The sequence below is a fragment of the Notolabrus celidotus genome, chromosome 17 (genome assembly GCF_009762535.1).
Source record: "Notolabrus celidotus isolate fNotCel1 chromosome 17, fNotCel1.pri, whole genome shotgun sequence".
NCBI lineage: Eukaryota > Metazoa > Chordata > Actinopteri > Labriformes > Labridae > Notolabrus > Notolabrus celidotus.
In genome coordinates this window covers 16,261,616-16,283,758 of record NC_048288.1, presented here as the reverse complement: position 1 = coordinate 16,283,758, position 22,143 = coordinate 16,261,616, and the positions used below count along the sequence as shown (strand labels likewise).

The 22,143-nt window shown below is 40.3% G+C and overlaps 1 protein-coding gene across 2 annotated transcripts in view; it reads right to left on the bottom strand.

Annotated features, from left to right (window-relative positions):
* The window catches only part of LOC117828608 (partitioning defective 3 homolog), a 465,785-nt gene that overhangs the window by 138,729 nt on the left and 304,913 nt on the right, over positions 1-22,143 (bottom strand). Inside the window, exons 16-18 of one of the 2 annotated variants that reach the window (XM_034705788.1) lie at positions 21,904-22,090; positions 6,091-6,239; positions 2,375-2,413 (exon numbers count right to left, since the gene is read on the bottom strand). In XM_034705788.1, coding sequence (XP_034561679.1) covers positions 2,375-2,413; positions 6,091-6,239; positions 21,904-22,090 — 375 coding nt within the window. The remainder of the gene's footprint in view (positions 1-2,374; positions 2,414-6,090; positions 6,240-21,903; positions 22,091-22,143) is intronic. The other variant, XM_034705789.1, reaches the window with a different exon arrangement.

Here is a 22,143-nt window from a genome sequence, read left to right as displayed (position 1 = left end):
GGGCTTTAAGCAGGGTGGTAAAAGGGTAATTATGTTAAAAATAGCCTCCAAGGGTGGAGGAAGGCCACGTCCAGGTATTCCAGCAGAGGTGAGGTGTTTCTGGGTCAGCCAGGCTCCTATGTCTCTGCCAGTTGTGGACTATTGACCAGACAGACATCCTCTGTACAGAGAACACATGTCACAAAAGGAATCATCATTACCCATATAGGCTGATGCCTCAGTCAGGGGTGTTATGCCAACTACTTAACTGGACACCAGGTTAAAGAGGGACATACTTTTGATCTCATTCATTTTGAAAAGTCTATCTTGTTAGCGCCTACAGGTATCATGATATACACCTAGATATCCTGTTTAGTTGGAAAGATCAAGTTGGTCATTTGTTTTGTCGGTTGCAGCAGAGACTGTATGGACATCATGACATTATGTTTTTGTTTACAACGTGGTTTTGGTTGAAGAGCATAATTAGGCGGGGTATCCGCATGGTATGGCAACTTTTCTTCAAAGGTAAAATCTAAACTTTGTTCAGCTCAGACTGCCATGAAGGTTATGGGGGTGTGCAAACATAGAGAGCGGAGTCTTATCAATTGCACATCTTCCACTCTGAGTGTGAGCTCTTACCTTTGTGTACCTTTTATCATGCACAGAAGCTTTTCAAGTTTACGATGAAACCATTAAAGTCTACTCTTTCTGATGATGGCTGAATCAATCTACCTTTTCAAAAAATGTTTATCTAAACCCAATTATCATTCAGACTTTAAAATATTCACAAAAGGGCAACATATTTAAGAATCCTGTAATTACTCTTTATGTTTGTCCTAAGTCTTTAACCTGCCTCTTTAGTACGCTTAAGCCTATTGTCCTCCATTAGTGTGGTGTTGCCTTTCTTATATGTCATATTGGAAATGTGACACCTCATAGTGTATTATATGGAAGTATACAGTATATCCCTATACAAACCAGCAAGCTACCAAGCGGCATGATAATGGTCTAGTGGTTAAGTCTTATAGCAGGGGTTCTCAAACTTTTTTGACTCGTGTACCCCCTTTCAAAAACAAGTTGCCAAGTACCCCCTTGTATGGCCGAGAAACATTTCAGGATATGGGAATATAACATAAATAATTGTATGCATGTGGTTTACAGTGTCATAATAACATTGAAATGAAAGATGGCACAAATGCTATGCTTTTTTTGTGCAATATTTTTCAGAAATAATCAAAGATTGAGGCAGCTTGTACCTTTGATGGCCAAAAGAGCACATTGATTTATTTCTATCAAACAAGAAGCATTTCAACCACTTGTCCATTGTTATCCTGTCCGCTTTTATTAGCATGCAAATGTACGTGATCCCTCGCTGAACAATTGACGTCAACATACGGAGGCCGTCTGGTTCAAGCAGTTTTACAAATAATATATTTCATGAATGAATATGCTCAATTTGGAAATAGTGCCCTATTTGATGTTGCATTGAAATACAAATGAAATGCTGTTGATAAAGTTGTTTTTAGTCAGATGTTTTTAAATTTGTTGTGATGCAACTTTTTTTTATTTTTTACATTTGCCACATACTCCTTGCACTACTCCCACGTTCTCCTAGGGGTACACGTACCCCCATTTGAGAATCACTGTCTTATAGTGTACAGAGGCTATATTCCTTGAGTTGACGGCCCAGGTTTGATTCCAACCTGCAGCCCCTTTCCCCCATGTAACTCCCCACTCTCTGCATGTTTCCTGCTCTATCCACTGCCCTGTCCTCTCTAAATAAAGACACATGAGCCTGAAAGAAATAACTTAAAAAAAAACACACACTCAATAATCATTCAAACACATGACCCAGCCATCAGCTCATTCCGTGTTAATTTGATGGAGTGAATGCACTCTAACATGGGCCAACCAGATCTTAAAACAGCCTGAACAGTATGATGGATCAATTGCAGCAAGATGAAGAGGCCAACTGGCAATGAATGTCTCTCCATTGCAAAAGCCACTCCATTGCCTGGCTCCCATCAGCCCTCTACAACTCCTGAAAATAATGAATGTTTTCTTCAATCATTTGCACTGCAGAATGAGCACAATGGCACAGGTTCCCACATTAGTTGCCAAGTCTCTATTCATCGCCGTGCAACTCTCTCTCAGCAATATGAAAACCCTCTTTTGATCATGCTGCAATTACCTCTAACAACTCTCTCCTCCATATGCATCTAAAGGTGCCAAGATCACACAGCCAATAATAGCTGGTTATAAGCTGGTTACGGAGAAAGTGTGAGCCTGCCTTTCCAATCTCTATTATCGACCCATGGACCCAGCTGAACAGTCATAATGGCCCATTGTAGTAATGGTAACAGTGTGTTGTGAAGGTCGAGGCATGGTTGCTTACCTCCATTGGTTCTTGTGTAGCCGTTAATCTCATCTGCGACTGTTAAAGAGCATAAACAAGCGGGAGTGGTTAGTGCCTTTTGTACCGTGTTATTGAGCACATGCAAAGCAGAAAGAGACAGAAGCAGAAAGTGCAGGACACATAATGAAGAGTGTGAGAATAGTGACGTTAGTAACATATACTAGACTTTGTGCACAAGCCTGTCAATCATGAGGCTCACAAGGCAAAGTGGCTGGAATGTGCTAATGTATTACTGCCAGCCACGGCACCTCACGTCTCTTTCTTCTCTTTTCTTCTTTCACTCAATCTCCTTTCCCATCTAAATGGGATTGAACCGTGGGGTGTCTGACCAGTTTAGCATATTTCAACAATGATGGGCTTCAAAGTCATGAAATCCATCTGCTGATGCGATTTGGGAGCACCTGGAACACGATTAAAAGGGAGGGACAGAAATACCAAGTGACAGAAGAAAATGAGAGTCTGCAGGGGGTAGCATTGTTGAGCATGTTAACCATTTAGTCAGGGTGGCTTTGAACGCACAGCGCAGCTTTATTAATGTGTTAATGCAAAGAAGAAAGGTTTGCTTACACCTGCTAGTTCACCTAACTGCTGAAGAAAAACGGAAATGTCTGACAGCGTAACAAAGATTAAAGACTAATGCAGGAACTGTATCCTAGGCTCATTTTACTTAAAACTGTTACCCATAGGCAATTATTATTGTGCAGCTTTGAAGTAATAATTCAATTTAAATCATCAACCCACTATACCAGAGTGAATCTTTGAAATGAATTGAAATTTGAGTGACATTTGAGCTTTAATCTGTAGTTTATTATTTATTATGCTAACTGTCCCTGGTGGTGGTATCCAAGGTTCTCAGCTGGATCATAGCTCTGGTAATGGAAATACCTTCCATCTGGTTTTCATTAGCATACTTACACACCTGTCAGTCTGTTGGAATTGCCCACTTTGAGGTAGGGATAGACTGATTATCAGTCGGGCCGATTATCGGCTCCGATATTCGTCATTTTGACGCATATCGGCATCAGCCTTTTTTTAAAATCTGACGGACGATAATAGATTGATTTAAAACTGGGTTATTTTTGCTCAAAAGTTCACTAAATCACGTGGCAGAAATGACACCGTCTGTAGATACCGTAGCTGAGCAGCATCCGTTGTGGTCCCTACAATTACTAGCGATTTAAAACTCATACAACCACACTTCAAAAAAACTGAAAAACACCCATAAAACAAAGTTAAGTGAAAGATTAACATTTCAGTTATACTGAGATTTTGGAAAACTTTATTTACTGTAGAAAACTTAAGGGAGACATTTATTTGTTTCAGTTTTCATTTAACTTTATAAGACATGCTGCTGAGCCTGGAGCTCCCTGCACTTTGTGTTAGAATTTTAAAACAAAGATGTCTATTGTCTAAGATAAAAAAAAACTTTAACATGTTGCAAATCTGAAAAGCTGTTTAATAAACATATGCTTAAATTCATTTAAACAAAGTTAAGTGTTGGAGTCTGTATTATTCAAAATTTTGATGCCAGTATTTCCCCTTTTACCGCAAATGAATATCGGCTCCAAATATCGGTTATCGGCCTCCTTGACCACTAATAATCGGTATCGATATCGGCCCTGAAAAAACCATATCGGTTTTTCTCTACTTTGAGGACTATGGTACCATTCTCTGACTGTAGAACATTTTCAAAAAGGTCTATTTGGGTTCACTGACTCTGGACATTACATTCTGTGACACCATATTTCCCGGCTGCTTGACAGTTGTTCAATGTCTCTGCTGCATTTGAACCATAATCTCAAAATGAGCATTAGGATTCTGCCTCAGTTGATGAATAACTTTTGAGTCACTTTGTTTTAGCGGTCACTGTGTCTCTCCATCTTTAATCCCCCTGGTGCTGTAGTTGTGAGTGACAGCAGGCCTCACTTACTTTGCAGATGAGCAGCACAGTCCACTGTTCTGAATGAATAGTGTCATTTAAAAGACTTGACCCTAAATATACTGTAATACCATCTCACTTTTTTTATTTAGATGTACTCTTTGTAGGAAAAAACAAACTCTTACATTTGGGCCAATGTAGTGTTATAATTAGGATTTCTGTCAGAGGATATTTACAAAGTCGACCCTGGGTTTGCAAGTAGTGGAAGGGAGTGTGAGTTTGGTTTATATCTTAAGACACACACACTGAGATTAGAACTAAGAAAGAATAGAGATTATTAAAACTCTGACAGTTCGGGTGATGCAAAGAGTGACTGATCATCCTAGAAGTTGGTGAAGAAGTGCATTTTGTAGAAAGAAACAATAACATTGTTTTCCAGCACTCAAATTACTGACGCCACTTTGAAACAATTCCGGAGCTATTTTGATTAAACTCTGTGATATAATATGCTGTTCCACTAATGACAACACCATCTAGGAGTTATCTCAGCATCCTGCTCATTATATTCCCTTCCTGTCCTCAGCTAAATCGAATTATATCTGTATTTGCCACAAAAAACAATAATAATGGAAAATATTTTAATGTTGAACTAACTGCACAGTTAAACCTATCAAATGACTAAATCATAGCTTCCTCCTATGCAGAACTGGAAGCTGAAAACTTTTGTTGTCTTTGTTATGGCAAAGTTTTTAGGGGGTAAAAAGGGTAAGGCTACAACAGGGAAAGTGGACCCTACAGAGCTGAGTGCAGCGGCCCAGACCTACACAAGTCAGTGGGGGAGTCAAAGATTTCCACAGGTCTGTGGGCTCCATGTGGAATAGTGTTGGCTGTTATCTGTTATGATTAGCCAGTGATCCGAAAGAAGGCAGCGTCTGCTTCAACCTCAGTGGGAGAGGTTCACAACTTACACCACCTTCTTCCCTTGATGCAGTCAGAGCTGAGGTCTGTGTGTCTGTGTGTGTGTGTGTGGATGTGTGTGTGTGTGTGTGTGTGTGTGTGTGTGTGCGTGTGTGTGCACGTGCACGTGCTTGGGGTGCATGCATCCCATTGCAGACATTCATCAGTCACTAAAGATGCTGCTGTGCACTTGCTTCTTTGTTTTGCACATGCTTCACTGGACACAGGGTCATGGGAGTCGGAGGCAAAAAGAGCAAAGGACATGTGTCTGAGTGTCTGTGTTTGCGGAAGCATGGTGAACAAATGTACTGGATTTTCTTGGATGACCCTTATCCCAACAAAAACTGTCAATCTTTAATTGTAATGATTCTTTCAGCGCATGTACTGACATTTAGTTTGTGAGACAGATGATTGCAAACAGCTGAATTCAAACAATCATTACCTATATTTATTTCAATTTGCATTTCCAATATTGTATCTTGACTGAGATGTAACACTCTTATGGGGTTTATATGATGTATCAACATTTGTTTATACGTCCAAAAATCAGATGTCAATTAACTCATCTGAGCCCCTAATTATGCCAATCTATAAATAACTTTTCGTCTTAATGTCTTTAGAACAGACAAAAAAATCCCCTTAGACAGATGTGCAATGTACACACCTCAAGTGGACATGCAAGGGACTGCAGTTGACTTTTGGTACTTGTTCCATTTTTGTAACACTGGAGGTGGTCTCTTGTCTCAGCAAAAATATTTTTGTGAGCACTGGTTACAGTACTGGTAATTTTTGTAACCTAAAAAGGAAAGTTTGAAAATGCACACACTGCTATGTCAATTCTGCACAGCTTAGCACTTACCTAGATCCATGCTCTTTGACTTGCGCGCCCTGATGATATCCAGATCGGCAGGATTTTCGTACTGTTTGGTGCGCTTTTCTGACATACTCTGGCGACCGAAGCCCTCCCTCTGGAACGAAGGGTCCGAGTCTGCATCTGGACTTAACGTGCTGCAGGTCAGGGGGATGACAAAGGAAAGGGGGGAAAAGAGACAGACATGTGAGGCACGGGAATTCAAACACACATCATTTGATTCAATGGTTATCTATCTATCTATATCATTTTGCGGCTGCATTGCAAGATGCCATGCTCATAACAAGACTGGAGGATACTATCTACATATTAATATTCATACATCCTTGGACCAAAACACTCATTTTCTATCAGACAATGACCACTGACATTCAACAATCACACAGACACACTGTCAGTTTTAATCCTTCATTTCAATAGCTGAAATCAAGGACGTCTCCACCTCTGCAGAGTGGGCGCAGGAGGTGCTACAATTGGGAAGGCGAGGCCTGGTTAAGGTGTGTAATACCCCAGTGAGGTGAGGGTGTTCTGGGGTCATGGCTATTCAATAACCCCCCCTCCTCCAGTATGTCTGGAGCATTGGGAGAGCCCAGCACCACCATGGTGTGCTCCCTTTGAGATCCTCTATCTCTGTCTGGATCTTAATTGAAAATCAGAGGGGAGTGGGGGGAAGGAGATTGGGAAGGGGGAGAACAGGTATTGGCATGCAGAAGAGTGCATTTACAATTAAGGTGAGAACATCTTGCCATTTGAGGGGAGACAAAGGGGAGGGGATGGAGTCTAATAAATGTTACACGCATGAGAGGATGCTGTCACTACTTCTTTTGTTCTGTTGATGATCATACATTATTACCACTGATGGGTGTTTGTGTTCTTACCTCCAAGGAGACTAAAATTCCTGCTATACACAGGAGAAATTTTACTAAATGATCTCATCTGTTTTCCAACCACAGATGGAAAGCTTTTGTACTGAGTTGGATGCTGTGATTTTTTTTGTTGAAAGTAGAGCAGTAGGGAGGAAATATGTCTTTTGTCAGTGTATCCTGTTGGAGCAGATGCTCCTTCGAGCACCTTTCAATATGTGTAGTATCATCTAACAGAAACTGCAGTTCTGCTGGCACTTGTTTGCATGTAAACAACTCTTATTTAGGTTGCCGTCCTCCATTTAACAAAAGAGCTGCTTCATGTGTCACAGAGGGGCCCCATGTCATCACGTCACTTTGCCGTCGACCGTACCTGACAATCCCAACTAAGATCAGGCTTCCTCACAGGACTGACTCCGGCTGACACAGAAAGAGACGGAGGTGGGGCAGGAAGAGAGGACTGACAGCACAGATGTATAATTCATTTATTCATCACCCCTCGCTATTCTCCTCTCATCACTCCAAGCCCAAGAAAAAGCAGCCTGCCCTCTCTTTTTCTGTCTGCGCAAATGTCAGCTGTCGGTGCGTGACTGAAACAGGGTAGGAGAAAAGGACATAATTTCATCTGGAATTCTTATTTTCACTTTATATTGTGTTATTTTGGGACAACTGAACGTGGACGAATAAAACGACAAGCAGGTGGGATCATACACAGCCCTGTTGCGCAGGTAGAGAGAATAATTACAGAGCAAAGCAGTATAGATGACTCAGATCCAAAAAGGGTGAGAAATCTGTGGGCAGTAGGAGTGAAGTTCAGAGGGGCAGCCCAGTGGTGGTGTAAATTCACTCAGTTTGACATCAGATCTGTGAGTTTAAGCTGCTGTTGCCAATTTTTACACTGCTTCTGCTCTTCTTTTGGTCCATGCAGAGCAATGACTAAATGGTCGGTTTGGGGATCCAGGGTAACCTTCAGAGAAGCAGTAAATTGTGTTGCTTTTAACACCCTTTGGAGCTAGAGGTACCTGCTGTTTGGACTTGCACTGGAGGTCTCTGCAGCACTAACTATTTAAAGAGGTGGCAATGACCCACAACGCCAGTGGTTGCCAGTCTTTTTAACCTGGGCTGCTGATAGCAGTAGTTCTCAAACTTTATCCATTTTTCAGGCAGGTACCCCCTGTTCAGTGCTATGTTTTTCCATGGAAAGGTCCAAAATTGCACTGCTCCCCCAGTGTATGATCACACAAACAACACCAGAACTAAAAATCACTTCATGTGGTGCTGTGTTTTCTAATTTTCTGCCAAGAAGAGAAATCACAAAGCATGAGATGGGTTACATTTGTTTGTTTGTGAAACTCACTGAGAGTACACCATAGACTTTGAGTATTATTTTTAACCTCCTTAGTGTGGGCTCTGTGCTGTAGGGTTGTGTGATATATATAGTTTAAGTTGCTTGGAGTCCACACACATTCACTGAGTTTGATCAAGAGGTGTGTGAGTGTAAACGAATGAGATTAGCTAACACTGATGGTCCCTAACTACATAGCAGCCTCTACTATCAGTGAGTGAATGGGTATGAATGGGTGAATGTGACAAGTAGTGTAAAAGTGCTTTGAGTGGTCAGAAAGACTAGAAAAGTGCTATAGAATTACAAGTCAATTTACCATTTACTACTTTGCATGCACAATGATGAGCTAAGCTTGCATAGCTGCCTACATGTCTTGATATAAAATTGATTGAACAAGCAGCACACGTTTGGAATCAAAAAGATAGATGTTGCTCAAAAGATGCAACTATGCCGTCATCATGCCTTAGTATTTAAACATTGATCTCTGCTTTGGAGTGATATTCGTGTCCTGTTATGTTATCTGACATTGCACCATGGCATTGTAGGAGTGAAAGAGGCACTGTATGTAAACACACAGCGGGGGCTCTACAGCCACACACACTCAGATATGCACATACATAGTACTGGTCCACCCTGCAAGCTTCAATGCTACACATTGCAACCGTCTTTACCCTCATTACTTTCTCTGGTGGTGAGGCTGGAATTGCATTACTTCAACTTTATGCCTCTGTGTGTTAAATAATGCAGACGAGAAATAACAGAGGCCTAAATATTTCACCTTGCACTGGTAATATGTAAGGGTCTTGTGTAACATAGCAAGCAACAGATTACATATGTCTTCATTTTGACTTAGACATCATAGTGCCAAGTTTTAGTGAAGTTTGAAAGCTTTTTCAGAAAAAAAAATATGTGAAAAATATGTGGCATTAAAAAGATGTGTGCCTCCTTCCCAAAGGCGAAGGAAGGCTGGTATTAATCTTGAAGTCTACTTAAAGCTGGCACACAAAGATTCACAGTCCACTAATAGAAATGCAGCAGTCAATTACACATCTCGTATTCACTTTCTACTGGCTTTTAATTTTCCCATAGGAATGCTGGTCGTAATGAGATACTCCTTTGAAAGTGTCTTCATGCTGATCCAGGGACTTCTTAAACTCAAACAGAGACCACTAGTGGGAAGAATAGCCAACTGTGGGAGCCTGCAAAGGAGAGCACCATCCTGAACTCTGTTGCTCATTGGTCACTTTGGTTGTAGGTTCAATGAAAATGTTGGGAAGAAGAAATTATTTGACAATGTGACCACCTCCATGACAAGTTTGACAATCTGCAGAACAGCACATTTCTTCCTCAGACAGTCCAACTAGTCCACGCCTCTGGCCTATCTCTAGTAGTGGGCTGACTCATTTTGGATAATACATTCCCTCATCTCTATTTCTTTAAGCAGTATTTAAAAGCAATTTCCAGCACTCCGAGCAGATGCTTTCTTCCCTGTTCAAAGTCTTCCCATCATCTAAAATTAACTACAGCTGAGGATTGCTCACAGGCAAATCCACAGCTTCAACTTGCACATTACATCAACTTGTTCCTGTCTCTGTCTCCCTCGCAGGAAGTAATATGTGTCAAACTACACCTCAGCGTAGTTGCTAAGTGGTGTGTGCTAAAAGCCAGTCCGTGATCACAATTTACCCAGGTGACTTGTGTATTCTTTTTTTTTTTCACTTTTTCCCCCCAACCCTGAACCCTTTTTACCCTCATTTAAAACAGACCCTAAAGAGGTAAGGCTCACAGAATCGGAGTTGAAAGAAAAGTGCTGCTGGGTTTGATCGAGTAGCAGGGGGTTCTGTGTATTAGCTTTGATGCCCGAGAGAGAAAGCAAGAGGTGGAGAGCGATGAAGTGAGGGGCTTTCAGAAATGCTCCTTCTGAGGTTTGCAGGAGGCCGATTCACCTGACTGCATGGATGCATAGCTGGGCCACAGAGCTGTGAGCTGCCTTCAATCATTGGATAAACCCTGCATGAGGAGTCAGTGCAGGGGTCCACACTACTGGCAAGTGAATTATATATATCGACAGCTCTGGGGTCTTGGCCATGGTTGAGTTTGGAGTCTGACTGTTTGAGGCTGTGGACAGGTGTCTTTTATACAGATAACGAGTTCAAACAGGTGCCATTAATACAGGTAACAAGTGGAGGAGAGAAATGTTTCTTAAAGAAGAAGTTACAGGTCTGTGAGAGCAAGAAATCTTGCTTGTTTGTGGATGACCAAATACTTATTTTCCTGGATTGTTTTACATTACAATTACAGACCTCTCTCATCTCTCTAAGTGGGAGAACTTGCAAAATCAGTGACTAAATACTTTTTTGCCCCACTGTGTATATATATATATATACATATATATATATATATATATATATATATATATATATATATATATATATATATATATATATATATATATATATATATATATATATATATATATATATATATATATATATATATATATGTATATCTGTCTTGGTGATGTCAACCATTGGTAACTCAACAGGTGTTATGAAGCCGAAAAGTGATGGTCGCTCTATAAAAAATTCTGAATTTGATTACAGAGGTGGAGTCTACTTTACAAACACCAATGAAACACCAACCTGTCGAAACAGACACACCTTGACTATACTCTGCTCTGCTATACTCTGCTGCTCGTATTATCAACCAAACTCCGTCCATCAATCACATCACTCCCATCCTTCAGCAGCTTCACTGGTTACCGGTCAAAAACTCGCATCGATTTCAAGATTATGCTTCTCACCTTTAAGGCCCTCACTAACCTTGCTCCTCCATACCTCTCTGAACTTCTGCACATCAACACACCCAGCCGCTCTCTCAGGTCTTCTTCTTCCATTCACCTCTACACCACCCGCCTGTTTAACCACCATGGGGTCCAGAGCCTTCAGCCGGTCTGCCCCCCGCCTCTGGAACTCTCTCCTACCAGACATCCGTAACATCTACTCTGTTTCCATTTTTAAATCACATCTCAAGCCACATATTTTTAAACTATCATATTCACTCTGATTACACCTCTTCACTGCATTGTATTTGATCCTGTTCATTTTATTTGTATTTATTAATTGCGCTGTATCATGCCATGTTGATTTTATCAGCTTGATTTTGATATTGTTTTTTAAACTCTGCTCTGTACGGTGACCTTGAGTGCTAAGAAAGGCGCCTTTTTAAATAAAATGTATTATTATTATTTATTATTATTATACCTAAATATGTATAACTTTTAGCCTTTATATAATGGTTTTCTTATCTGTTGGTTTCAGTCTCCTGAACCAGACCCTTGAGGAACTGCACCTTTGCATTGGCTTCATTACTCAACACATGAGTTTGCAGCCTGTCTGTAAAATGCACTTCACAGGTTATACCTCTTTTATTTAACGTACGTATTAATGCCTGTGAAGTATCTGAATGAAAACGTGGTATATAGACTGTAAGCATAAAATACTTATGAGACCTTCCTGCCAATAAAGCCATTAAATTGAATTAAAATGTCCCATCAGTGCCACACAGAGGAGCAGCTGCACCTGTGATTTCCTGCAATCTCCTTTTAATTGTGATGAAGTTGTGGAGAGAGAGAGAGACAGAGAGGGAGAGAACAAGATCAATTAAGACCTCTTTGTCTGGCGGCTGACTCCTGCGTAGACCTCCTCTTTCATTCCTTGCCTGCTGTACGGACACTTTAATTGAGTTTTAGCTGCACTAACTTGTCCAGTCTGCTGAATAGGAGAGCGACTGACAAGAACCAGACAAGGAGGGTAATTCTGTTTGGGAGGCAGGAGTGTGTTTTTGTGTGTGTGCAGGTTACTTTTATCACTCGTGCTGAGGTTTACCCTCTCAACTGTTACAAAAGATCATTTTACACAGCCTGTGGAAGAAGGGAATTATGTGCCTTTATTCCTGCTTGCCTTAAAATGTACATACAATGGCTACCTTTACATGAGACTTTTAATTCCTCTTTAATTCAGAATAATAATTAAATCCTCTTTAAAAAGATTAAAAATGACCTTCTAAACATCTAATTCCAAATGAAAATGACCATTCTGAATTAAACTTAAATCCGAAGTAAGTGTCTGGTTTATTCTGATTTTAAATCCAAATTGAATAATTCCTCGATCATGTATACGTTCATTCTGCTTTAAATTAATTCCGGTCATTCTGAGCATGCTCGTTCCCTTGTCCTGTCATGATGATGCACATATTCTGCGCTGGCGGGCACATATTACAGGATGGCCGTTCGAAGCAAGCGTTGGACTCGAGCTGAGACTATTTATTTATTATTCCTTGCTTCGCACTTTCATCCACTGCTGTCTGGTCTTGCGAGCGGGATGTGGCACTGAGCTGAGGTAGAGCAGCTGTTGCACTGACCGGCTTTGATTCGCCAAAGTACGGTCTTCCACCTCTCTTCTCCGGTCCTCTATCTCTTTTCTCCTCCTCAGCTGACAAAAGTGAAGCAGTATGTTTGTGTCCAGCTGCTTATTCAAAACTATAATCAACATCAAAGTGAAAATTGTACTTATTGTGTGGTCTTCCATGTTGTAACTGAAAATGAAAGAAGCAGGAGCTGGAGTCTGCTTTTTTCCGGTAGACATGAATACGTCACGCGCGCCCCTGTCCAATCAGAACCCTTCCCAACCCCTAGACCTTAAGCAGAATTGAATAAAGACGATTAAACGTGTTTTCCATGTAAACCTCAATTCAAAATTACTATTTCCATGTAAACACGAAGGAGAATACTTTAATTAAGAATTATCTAATTCTGAATAATTAATTCAGAATTAAAAAACATCATGTAACTGTGGCCACTGAATAAGTGGGAAATGTTGGTCTGCCTTTGAGCCTGCGGGAACGATAGTGCAGACCACCAGCAGCTAGCAGCTAGCCAACAGCACCCAAAATATGTCTTTCTATTCAGGAGACTACAGGGTCCCATCACCTCTAAAACTATTTACAGATTGTATGTCAAAATGTAGGATCAGGATCCATGTTGAAGAGTCCATGTTGGCTTATTAACCCAACTACAACTGGTTGTTTAATATTAAGCAAAGTGGACACTGGGTAAAGATCTGGTTTGTAGTTCTAGCTAGCCGAGCAGAGGAGAATGGGACCTGACTAGTTTACACTTCATCATGTAAAAATAACACAGCTAATCTTACTTTTTTTGAATTTCAGTATACCTACATGTACTGCAGCAGCATTATGATGCCATTATTTGGTTGGAGAAAACACAAAGCCACCACAATAACAGGCTTCCCTTACAGTGTTATTCCAGGATCTCTGTATGTAAAAGGTTAATCAGGCAATGCAAGTCACGGACCGACACACATTACCCAACACAAGAATCTACAGATAGAAGCACTCAAGGTGAGCACATAAGAGAGAGCATGTCATTCTTCTGCCGCAGAGATGTGGTTAATATTCATAAAGTGAGTGGGGACTATTAGCATAAAAAAGCTGCAATTTATGCATGTGTGTGATGTTAAAATCACTGCCATCTAAATGGACATTTGAGATTAGTCAAACTGTGTCTGTGTTTGAGTTTATGTGCATGCGCTACAAGGCTGTTTGCATTTATATGTAGTTACGCTGATAGCCTGATGGGAAAAACACATGCGCTTAATAGAACACTTGTGATTCTTAGTTACATTACTGATGATAGAGACTATTAGGTAGTCAAGTGAAGTAGGCAGTCTGCCTGCATTGTTAGCTTGGAAGTTTGTTTGTTCGTGTCTATGCGGACCTTTTCCACTTTATATGTTAATTTGTGAAATTGTTTACCAGCCAATGTGTATCTAAACACTCGTGAGACTGAGGGCGCCTGTGCAGCAGTGTGTGTGCGTGTCTGCGTGTCTGTGTGTCTGTGCGTGTATGTTTGTCGGGAGTCCTTTTCTATCTCTGCTGTTTGACAGAGTGTGTCAGAGCTGCCGGGGAAATGATGTTTCCACCTGTGACATGGCACAAAGACAGAGAAGGACACAGTCTAGTTCTCTCTCTTTCATTTTCTCGGTTTATCGCGCGCTGTCCATTTGTCTTCTCTCTCACCTTAACCACAATTGACACCTGTCCTCTTCTCTGTCAGTGATATCCAGAATAAGGTCCAAGTCTCGGGGACAGTGGAGGTCTACTTATATTTGGATTTTGACAGTGCCCCTATTGACCCTACTGGGGAAATGCACACACATTGAAAAGCCAGAAATAGAGCTAAAAATATAACTGACCTAAGTAGTCAGTGAAACATTCAGTCAATCTAAATAAAGCCCCAATCAAACCAAATCAGGAAACGGAGGGCTGCAAATGTGTTAAAAACATGTCAGGTAAATTACCTTAGTTCATTTTTTATCAGCTCTTACAAGCTTGAATCTTTTTGGTAACCATTCTGACTGAGTTCCATGCAAATGTCAGATATAATGGATAATAATCTTAATCTATTGCTTACTTTTATAAAGAGTAAATAGCTGCTTTGACTGGGAGTGGTATTATTTGTTTTTTATTTTATTTTCTATTATCATTATTTTGTTCAATTTTACAAAAGTTGTTAAATTATGTCCAACATCATCATAAGTAGTCAGATTCATTGTGCAAAGACCCATTAAGCTGCTAAATGAGCAGGAAACCAAAAAACATTTGAGTTCATGACATTCACGGTTGTGTTATTAGAAGGAGACAAGTTCTCAGACTCTCAAAGAGCCTCAGCTTCAAAGTTGTTTTGCTTCTGCACTTCGTACGTCAAGGTTCACACTCCATGTGGTGCTCTTACAAATGTCTCCAGAGTATGGGACTGTTTGCAAGATGCTTGCATTACTTTGAAAAATCTGTTTTTTTATGCTTCTAAGGGAAGTTGGGGCTGTCTTGCAGGGGATTAGAGCAACTACCAAGAGAACATTTTCATGAAAAGGAAATATTCATTCAGGCATGGGGGCTGATGCAATGACGGGTTATAGTCTGTGTACTTTTAGAACACAGGCTTATGTGCAGGTACAAGGCAACTGCTTTTAACAGAACATTCACACTTCCCATATTTTTATTTATTTTACAATCCCAATTTCCCCCAAAAGTAGGACAGTGTGTCATATGTTTATAAAAAAAAGAATATGATGGTCTACTTATGATTTCAACCCTAAATCTCATTGGAAACAGTGAGAAAATGATATATCAAATGATGAGACTGACAATTTTATGACAAAATATCTGCTTATTTTACATTTGATGACAGCAAAGTATTAAAAAAACACTTCTGGAAGAATATCTAATTAATTAAATCAGTTCACAACAGGTTTTTAACATGACTGGGTATAAAAAGGGCTTAAAGAGACACTGAGTGTCTCAGAAGTATAGATGAAAAGTGGTCCAGCACTCTGTGAGAGACTGCGTGAGCAAATGGTTCAACAATTTACAACAAAACATTTCTCAGAGTAAAATCAAAATAATTTGGGGATTTTTTAACATCAACAGTACATAATATAATTAAACCATTCAGATGATCTGGAGAAATCTCTGTACAAAAAGGACAAAACCAAAAAGCTATACCGGATGGTCGTGCCCTTTAGGTCCCAGGCAGTACTGCATTAAAAACAGACATGACTCTGTAGTGGAAATCACTGCATAGGCTCAAAATCACTTCCAGAAACCATTGTGTGTGAACACAGTTTGTCACACGTGGCTCTGTAGTAGAAGAGTCCATGTTCTAAACTGGCCTGCCTGCAGTCCTGACCTGCCCTCCATTGAAAACAGTTGGTACAGCATGAAATGAAATGACAAATACAAAAAAGGCGACCCTGGACGGTTGAGCCATTACATTTTACATCAGGCAAGAATGGGACAACATTTCGCTTTCAAAACTCCAAAAACAGAGAGCTTTTAAAAGAAGATGCAATGCAAGACAAAGGTAAACATGCCTCCGTCCCAATGTTTTTTTGAAATGTGTCAATGGTATCACATTGAAGTGAGCACTTATAGCACCAATACGGTCTTAGTGGGAGTTGACACACCCGGACTGCTCTTTGTCAACTACTTGGATGAAAACCAGGTGTAAACTGAAAACATTCCTCCTACATCTGATGGACCCGCCTGTGTTGGGAGCTGCCATGATTCTACACTGAATTATATTTCTGACACTGCTTCACATTCCTCTCCTGAGAGAAAAACCCTTTCATCTTGTTTTGTTATCCAGATTATTCTGCAAAGCCTCCAAATTCAGCTGGTGCATGTTATCTGTTTTACTGTAAATCACTTAGACATGGTTCTTCCTGTTTGGATTTGTATTCTGACTAATGAAGGAGGAGGAAGATACTGCAGGGTGAATAATGTGACAGGTCAGGACCTGACGTTCAAATGAACTTGTGCAGATATGCAAAGTAATAATTTACGTCCTTTATTTATTCAGTGAAACCTGACAGAAAACACATGCGGCTTTCCATCACCTCTCTGAATAACAAACCAGTCAACCTTACTCACACACTGGACTGAGCCAACACAACCACAGTTTACATCTGCCAAATTTAAATGCATTTAAAAATAGAACGCAGGTTTTACTGTATGACTGGCTCTCAGAGTTTGAATCAACTTAATACTGCCAGCACAATGCTGTTAAAAATTACTAGAATTTATGAGTAAATAAAACAGTATGCTACACAGAAGCAACAAATGACATATCAAAAGACTACACACTCTAGTATTAAAGACATCTAAAAGCATGAGGTTGTAATATTTACAGGCTGTTTTATATTCAAAAGAGGTCCGTAAAGCTTACGTGGTATAAAAACATAACGACATTAACAACATCATAACAACAAGACAGCCTCTAGCAGGGGAAGGCAACGTACCCTGTAAGTCTTCATACAGTCAAACAAGCAGCATGTATGCACATGCACACACACCCATTAGATATTGGCAGTGGATGTCAGGGGGGGGTGGAAAGTAGGTCAATTTATGTGTCTTATGTGAGATGGGAATTCTGTATCCAAAACAACTATCTATCCTGGGGATCTCACGCATTGATACACTACTAGGAGAATGATTACAGAGTCAAAGATGAGAACATAGATTGGGAAAATGAGCTAGGGAAAAGTGTGGTTAGAATGACTTTAAAAAACTGGGTCTGTGTAGAAGATATGTTAATGATAGTCTTAATTTACTGTATAATAATCACTTACAGGGGCAGAAGCCTTTTCATTACATGTGTATTAATTATTGCATTAGTAAGCCATGATGACATTCATATAACAAGCTGACTAAAGTCATACAGCTCTGGAAACTGAATAAAAGAATGGAAACTGACAATAGGAATAAAAAGTGAGAGAAATAAAGAGAAGGGAAAAGAGAAAATCTGACGTTAAATTCCACCAGAGAAGAAAGAGCTTGAATGACTATTATTCTACAAGCGGAACCAGCAACTTTTGTGCTTTGTGTATGCGCTGTAGGTGTGTGGAGCTGTGGCCTTGGCAATGCGTCTCCCGTGGGGAAGCAAGGCTGCATAATACTGGAGGGCCAGAGGTAAGACTTTCAGAGCTCTGCACAATACATATTCAATACGTACAGGACCCCGGCTGCACTGCTGCAAGAGCTTAATTAAAAAGTAACAGTTCCAGTACAGTGGATCCTGGCTGACCCACATCTCCTGCTGGCTCAGTATGCCTGGTTGTGCTCACTGAGTGTGTGTGTGTGTGTGTGTGTGTGTGTGTGTTATTGCGTGTGAGTAGTACAATGTTGGGGGCACTTGAAAATGAAAAGTTAAAGTCATTCTCTTTTACTCAAACACTAACAGCTGCTTGAATGCATCGAGTGTGTATCCTCCTTCTGACTGTGTGTGTGTCTGTGTGTGCGTGTATGTGTGTGTCTTTGAGGACATGAATAATTCACAATAACCCCAGGCAGTGGTATGTGGCACACTTCTTCCTCGTGTGCACACGTTATGCACGTGTGTGTGTGTTTGTGTGTGAGTCTGTGGTTGTGTTGTAGAAGTAAGTGAGTGTTTATGAGTGTGTGTGCAAATGAGGGAGTCTGAGTGCAGTTTGTGCCATGTGCTGGGATCTGATTCACAATGACAAAGCTCTGACGTCGTATGAAAAAAAACAGGCATGCTGGGCAAATCTACCCATTCATAATAAAGGAGAGAGAGAGAGAGAGCGAGAGAGAGAGAGAGAGAGAGAGAGAGAGTCAGTCTCTGGGGAAAAGAAAAAAAAGGCTAAAAAAATTAATAAATAAATGGAGCCTCTTTTTTTTGGCAGCCAGTGTTTCACCTTAGAAAAAATATCTACGCATCTGATGTAGCCTTAAACACGTGACCTCAACAAGCCAATCACAAGTAAGGTAACAGGAAACAGGATTTTGTAAAATAATTATTGATAAAAAGAGAAAAAAAACATGTCTATTCGCAATTAGAGCTCATTTTAACTTAATATTTTAATATAATATATATACTTTAATATTTTCTTCTTTGTGAACTTTGTAGCAGTAGTATTTACAATTCATGAAACCCCTTCTCTCATCCTGGTATCTGTGGCAACCCTCATTTCAGCCTCTGTCTGACAGGAGATTCCAGGTACTGTCTCTTTAAGGCCTCCTTCTCTGCAGGTCTACTGTCTTCTGATTGGCCAGCTCTAACAAGGCCTGCTAAGGGGATAACCTGTTGTTACAGCAACATGTCCATGGATGAGAGCAGACAAACATCACTTGTCACTTACAAGAGTGACCACACCCTCATTAGGGTGAAAACAGCACTGTAAAAGTACTGCAGAGCTAGATCAACAAGACCGCATCTAATCCTCGCCTAAGGACTCTTACACCCTACCCAGTTATCTGTTAATAAATAAGCATACTGATTTATCCAGGATACATCTCATTTTATGGTAATCTAAGAGCACTGGCTACCCTGAGATGAAGCTTCAGTTAAAGTCCTCCACTCCTATTTCCTGTCTCATCACCTTGTCATGTTTGCCGATCATTCTGATGCCGTCTTTTCTTAAATACGGCTCTCTCTTCCTTTAGATCATTCATTCATGTGCTACGTCTTCTCCCCATCATCGCCCAGTCTTCACAGTTTTGATCAGCTCCATTATCTCATCAGCTTCAGATGACATCAGCCAGCACCTCCACCCCCAGTGTCTGAACTCTACGGGGGATGGGTTTTGCTGCCGCTCAGGGCAGACACCCTTTGATCATTCTAGCTCCCTGTAGAGTTCAGGCGCCAAAGAGACTCGGACAATAATTCAATATCACTCCATCTTTTTTAAAAATAAATATTATCTTTTATTTATTAACTTGTCTCTCCTGATTGAACTTGTGTTCATACTGACAAGTATTGTGTTGTCCATGTTGTTTTTGTTTTTCTGTCTTAAAACTCAGCTAATACGTACCACTACATTAAAGCCCTGTATAATACTAGACATTATTACAAATAGTTCAATTTTAAAGACGACATCGACCTGTCCTTCCACCCACCGTAATGGGGAATGTAAGATCTATCTTCGATAAGGTGGACAAGCTAACCCAGCACCAGAGGGAATACTGGCAGAGTACACCTCAAGGAGTATCTTATCTTATCTTATCTTATCTTATCTTATCTTATCTTATCTTATCTTATCTTATCTTATCTGAAAGTGATGACCTGACTTGGGTGACATAGTCTAATTACACACAATAGTTAAGTGATGTCAGTTAGTGACACCTCCAGTCACAAGATGAGTTTTCTCATCCAGTTTGATGGAGGCAGACTGAAAGGACACTCATGTAAAGCCCTCAACTTTGATTATTACTATTTTTAATGTTATATTGCTATTTGTGGAAACAACACATACTCATCCCACTTCCTGCTAAAAGAAAGTGGCCTTTGACGGGGAGGTAAAGCACAAAACAATGTCTGAAATACAGCATACACTTACTCCCACTTTAGTGTTTGGGTAGATCTCTCTTGTACCTACATTTGACCCTGTCTGTACCAGTCTACTACTTCTGTACCAGTTGTTCGCCTGGCTTCTCAAAAAAAAAGGAGCTGAGCTCACCAGCATACCCTGTTGGTAATACATTTTCTGTTGGCAAGTACCTCATATGACTCCACTTCCACATAGAACAAACTATCCCTTTAAAGTTCGGGGTCAAAAATGCATTTAACACAGACCTATCTTATCCTATTGGACATTTGTATGGATCTGTATCTTCACAATCACATGAGTTCTTGTGCAGCCACCAAAAGCATGAACGAGAGCTCACAGTAACCTTTGACATTTGGTTAATAAATCCTAATCAGTCCATCCTTAAGTCTGAGTGGATGTTAGTGCAATGGTAATGTAATGATACCCCATGAAGATGTCCCTGAGATATCACCTTCACAATAGTGGGGCGGATGGACAAGGAAACAGACGTATGGATTAAGAGCCTAAAAAAAAATAAAGGTAATATTATTAAAAGCATGTATGATTAAAACAATTGAAAAATAAAGTTTCTGTCTTTGCTATCAGGACGAGAGTAAATGCCTTGTCTTTACATTTCCTGTACCTGAACACTACAATCACACAGGAAATGCCATGAGTGATTTTAGAGCTACTGATTATACCTTAAAGGACTCATACTCATAATTTCCTGTACTTAAAGGCAGCCTTTATAAAAAAATATATATACAATACCATTTCACTAAAGTAGCCCTGAGTGATGCTGCGGTGCTGGAATTTAGTTACTTTTTTCTCAGAGTCTTGAAGGGTTGTTCAGCTGAACTAGTCAAGTCCCTGAAGAGACTCTCTGACAAGGTTGATGAGCCCTGGCTTCAAATTATACTATGATAGTGCTTCAGTAGGGCTCCAGTTTGTAGATAGAGGGTGGGGGCACTGAATTCCCACAGAGGGTTGAGGTTGGAGAAGTGGAAGAACTGAATGAGCCCCAGAGAGATTTTCAGTTTTCTTTTTTTTTTTATCGCAGTCTGACTGCCTCTGGGGTCATCCATAATTTAACACACACACACACATACACAACCATATATGCCCCTTTCCCATGTCCAGTCCAGACTAACAGAACTACACAGTATCATAAAACTGCATTACCCAAAAGTTTCCCACATTTTGGAATTCTAAATGTAGACCTGATGCGAAAACTTCATTACTTTCCCCTAACAAACTTGGAAAGTGATATGAAATGTTATTTTCTGGTTTGTTAAGTCAGATAGTCTGGTTTACTCTACCAAGGGAAGTCATCACACTACGTAATAAATGTATGCAACAACTTGCAATAACCCAATATTCAGTATATATATCCCTGTGAAATTACACATTTGTAAGATTTTCCACCATTTTCTGCAGAATATTAAATCCAGAGATGTCATTCCCTGTTTTTTTTTTGTTTGTTTGAACCAGTCAGAGAAACTCTCACCACTCAGGGCCAGTCCAGACATTCAGTAGTCATTGTTTACAAAAACAAACATAGTAACCTACCCTAAACCTTCTGCACTGTTGCTGAAAATACAATATTCTCCACACAGGGCAGGTCTGAAGTCCATCAAGTCATAAATAATGCATCTGACACTTCAAAATAAGAACAACCTCCCCTGCTTACCATTCGTTCTGGCTGGGCAGGTCGTGGATCCAGGGCACCGGGTTCTCTCCTACAAAGCCCATGTCATCATGGGAACTGGAGGATGATTGGTCAGAGAGGTGGGCTGGAAGCAGGGGCGGCCTATCATCTTCGATCATCACTATGTCGTCCTGTGGCATGTTGACAGTCGGAGAGAGCTGGTAGTTACCTTAAAACAGAGTGAAAAAAAGGTGTGTTTATAAGAACTTCTTCATGATTAAG